Source organism: Dermacentor silvarum, chromosome 1, assembly GCF_013339745.2.
Source record: "Dermacentor silvarum isolate Dsil-2018 chromosome 1, BIME_Dsil_1.4, whole genome shotgun sequence".
NCBI lineage: Eukaryota > Metazoa > Arthropoda > Arachnida > Ixodida > Ixodidae > Dermacentor > Dermacentor silvarum.
This window is the reverse complement of record NC_051154.1, coordinates 315,228,216-315,232,013: the sequence shown is the minus strand read 5'-3', so window position 1 is coordinate 315,232,013 and position 3,798 is coordinate 315,228,216. Positions and strand designations below refer to the sequence as shown.

The window sequence follows — 3,798 nt, the reverse complement described above, 5'->3', positions numbered from 1 at the left end:
GTCGTGGTGGTGTGTTGACTAGAGGGACGTTCTTGAATACGGGCGTAACGGTCCGCTCCAACGCAGCAACACTGCGCTGGCTGTTTACGATATGCGAATCACCGCGTTTGAAGACTCACGACGCCACCTACAAGAATAACGATGTGGCGTAGTAGGCGAGAGCGCGAGCCAGCGTCTTCATGTTTTGTTTCCCACGCCACGTCATCCTTTTACACAAGGCGCGCATCTGCTCCCGTTTCTCTAACCACGCGACGCCAGCCTAGGCCCGCGCGCTGGCGTTGGCCGCTGACGTCACGCTCCCCCACTTCGCAGCCGCGGCTCGAGGCTTCGCCCCACTCCGCGAGAACGCCGACTCAGACAAACGGATCCGGTGGGCTTGAGCCTCCTATGCTTAATGTACGACAGTAAAACTGCGAAGTTACAATGAAAAACTTGTAGCGTGCGAACGGTACTGTACTCGTACTGGGTATTGTCAACGTGTAACTGTGATCACGAGTGCTACAGTTAAAAAAAGTTGCCTATGCGTAGTTCTTAGTTTAGCTGTTAGTTGTTATTATTTATATATGAACACTTCAGCAAGAGATCTTTCATTAAGCAGGTTGGTCACGGAACCGATGACAGCCAATGGGGCAACCGTTGACCCCCCCAAGGAGAAACTAAGTTAATCAGGCACGAAGGCGCTCGAGCGGACCTCGGCGTGTTTGGCAAAAGGGACGTCCCCTCGTTCATTCGACGCCACCGACGGGACGAGTAAGGCACGGCAGGTGTAAGGAGGTCCAAGGTGGTTCATGAGAAAAAATAACTACGGCAACTTCGCGACACCACACTCCTACGGAATACAACTAAGCTTGTGAGCGAGCTAGCTTTACTTCTATGCATGGCTGATATACCACTGGTACTCGCGAAAAATACTTTTGAAGAATGCTGGTGGCCATTTTTTTGCGACAGGGCCATCCCCCTGTCAGCGAGGGGGCGATGCAGAAATCTGAGGGGGGGGGGGGGTCAGGACATCCGGACATCCCCCCCTGGATCCGCCTCTGGCCTTAGGTTATAGGCCCGTATTCACAAACGAAACTTAAGTGGAGGCACAGTAAGTGTGAGGAAAGTACAAGTATGAGGAAAGTTGCGGGAAAGTGATTCGTAAACGGCACTTAAGTATTACTTTCCGAAGTGACACTTTTCGGTACAAGTATGTCGCATGGTGTCGAGGCTACGCAAATAATTGGCGTGTACGATGTATTTCATTTGCAAAATAATAACTGTTGCACCAAAATAATGGGAAAGAAATGTTGTAGCGTTCGAATGAACACTGTGCTGGGTAAATGAAACCAATATTTACATTTTCAGTGCTTTGTTTGAACTCGTCTGGCCACAATGGCCTACAGTCACCCGGTCATACCCGGGCCTCCTGTCGGCTCTCACGCTGTCCCAATAGTTATGTTGCGTTTGTTACGTGCGGTGTATTGCAGTGTTTCTGTGCCTCTGACGTTAAGCGCTTCATTACGGTGTGTGTGTGCAATCTGTTTGACGCGACCATGGAGAAAAAGAAAAACTTATCTGAAGAAGAACGCGCCGTGTTGCTGGAACTGCTCTCACGCCACCGCAGCGTCGTGGAAAACAAGAGGACTGACGCGGCGTCCGTGAGTCGGAAACGACAGGCCTGGGAAAAAATCGAGAAAGAATTTAACTGCCGCCACAACGTGACGCCGCGCAAATGGATCCAACTGAAGAAATGCTGGGAGAACTTGAAAGACAAGTGGAGAAGAACAAACGCTGAAGACATGCGGGAGCGGTTTGCTACAGGTAAGCGTTGGTTTGGCTGAAATTGCGATATTACTGGCGACATATCCTGCATGTGTGCATTTTACAGAGCACAGACATTTAACTAGATAACCTGAACCACGGCCGGACTTGAGAGACGCGCTCGCATGCCTTCTCTTTAGCTAATAAGGAACGCCAGCGCGTTAATAAGAAGGAACGCCAGCGCGTCTCTTTCCGGCCGTGCATGAAGTCGCCTTAAAGGGCAGCAGAGTTGGCGAGCCGTACTTTTGTCACAGCGTCTGCTATCGGGATTGCGTTTTGGTTACATTTGTGCTACGTGCAGTGAAGAGCCGAAATCGCGGCATTTATTCCGCTTAGCAGTAGACGCATCGCTGCGTTTACACATTTGTTTCGTGTGTTTTGTGCGTTCGTTCAATGGTCACTCTGTATGCTGGGCTTAAAAAAAAACTTTATGAGCCTCATTGTATATGTAATATGCACCCGCTTCTTTTCTTTTTGTAATGCCAGGTGGCGGAACACCACCACCAAGCCAGATGACCGACGAGCTGCAGCGCGTTGGAGACATCGCGTCACACATGGCTGTTCGGCTGCCCAATCCCTGTGACAGTGACCGCAGCCGGCATAATGCTGTGCCAGGGGGATCGCAGCCTTCCAAATCGCAGTGCACACCTGCTGTCGCTGCACTGCTGTCAGAGACTCAAGACAGGCCTCTGGAACAGTTCGCTGGTATGGCTTAATCATATTTTTTTCATTGCCCATGTTTTCGGTCTGTTCCGTTCAATTTTTTGTAACAAAAACGCTCTTCATTTATTACGTTAAAGCTATCACGTACACATTTCAGTGTCCAGTATTTCAGTCATTTTCCCAATGGTGTGTTTGTCAGGCCGCGGTGCTTTCATACTGTACTGGCTGATGTCGGCAGGAACAAACGTTGAAAATATAACACAGGTTGCAGTGCGTTGCATTTATAAAAATAAAATTGTTACAAAGGGCACTTCAGGCACTACACAGCTGCAGAGTGCACATGTACACCAAGATGTTCACAACAGGGCGACACTTTTGGTGTAGCTATGCAGAATCACCTAGCAGTGTGCTCATTTGAACTGTTTCTGCAGGTTGTCAAGACATGTACGACGAATCAACAGACCTCTGGTCATGGGACGACAACAGTAGCCCGATGGAAGATGCTTCAACAAATACTGCACGCCCCCATGGCCAAGTACAAGACACTTCAGACAGCCAACCACGCAATGGCGGTGGTGCAAAACCATCAGAGGCTGCAGCTGTACCATCTGCAGCAAGTTCCAGTGCCGCTGCAGCGGCAAGTTCTAGCGCCGCTGTGCCAGCTGGCACGAAACGCGCTTCAACCTGCAGCAGCCAGAGGCAAACGGCGGTCTCAATTGAATTGGGTGCCCGCCTAGATGCCATCAAAGAGGACCGTGATCAAAAAAAAAAGGAGCATTTATTGAGGCTGAAATTCATGCGCATCGAACACAAGCAGAAGAAAGCACAGCACAGTGAAAAACTGGAGCTGTTTCGATTAAAAATAGCAAATCAGAAAGCAAAGGCAGAAATCGTTAAACTCCAACTCGACATAATGAAAAAACAGTACGAATAAAGTCATGTATCTGTTATTTTGTGTCATTTCGTTTAAGCGAAATACTGTGTGACTATGCGCTCCCTCATCCTGAAACCGCTTGCTGTGTCTGGCACAGGTAGCATTGCTGGTGGTCTTGGTGGAGCAGGTGACGTAGGAGCCGGCGAACCGCCGTCATGATTTTCCTGGCTTTGTGGTGGAGGTGGGATTGGTTCTCTTAGGAGGTGGCCGAAGTTATGGAGTGCGGCACAAGCTGTGATGACGATGGGAACTGATGTTGTTTTTATCTGAAGCGTCATGTCGAGGCATGGGAACCTTCGCTTCCACACTGTAACGTCCTCTCCACACTGCAGCGAGTCCGCGAGAGGGACTTGTTGTACCTAAAGAAAGCATTTTTTGTTCAGCTTACGCATTTTTTG

The 3,798-nt window shown here is 49.5% G+C and overlaps 1 protein-coding gene across 1 annotated transcript; it reads left to right on the top strand.

The window, feature by feature from the left end:
* The first annotated feature begins 1,535 nt into the window (after positions 1-1,535).
* On the top strand, positions 1,536-3,400 carry LOC119442420 (myb/SANT-like DNA-binding domain-containing protein 3). The gene is made up of 3 exons (XM_037707295.2): positions 1,536-1,803; positions 2,290-2,508; positions 2,898-3,400. Exons 1-3 carry the CDS (start codon positions 1,536-1,538, stop codon positions 3,398-3,400), a joined length of 990 nt encoding a protein of 329 aa, XP_037563223.2.
* Positions 3,401-3,798: the final 398 nt, after the last annotated feature.

What these genes read in the sequence shown, in the direction of transcription:
- LOC119442420 (XM_037707295.2), top strand. Translation starts at nt 1,536, where the DNA reads ATGGAGAAAAAGAAAAACTTATCTGAAGAAGAACGCGCCGTGTTGCTG. An exon ending in GCGGGAGCGGTTTGCTACAG is followed by an intron (nt 1,804 to 2,289) that starts GTAAGCGTTGGT and finishes TTGTAATGCCAG; the next exon opens with GTGGCGGAACACCACCACCA. An exon ending in GCCTCTGGAACAGTTCGCTG is followed by an intron (nt 2,509 to 2,897) that starts GTATGGCTTAAT and finishes CTGTTTCTGCAG; the next exon opens with GTTGTCAAGACATGTACGAC.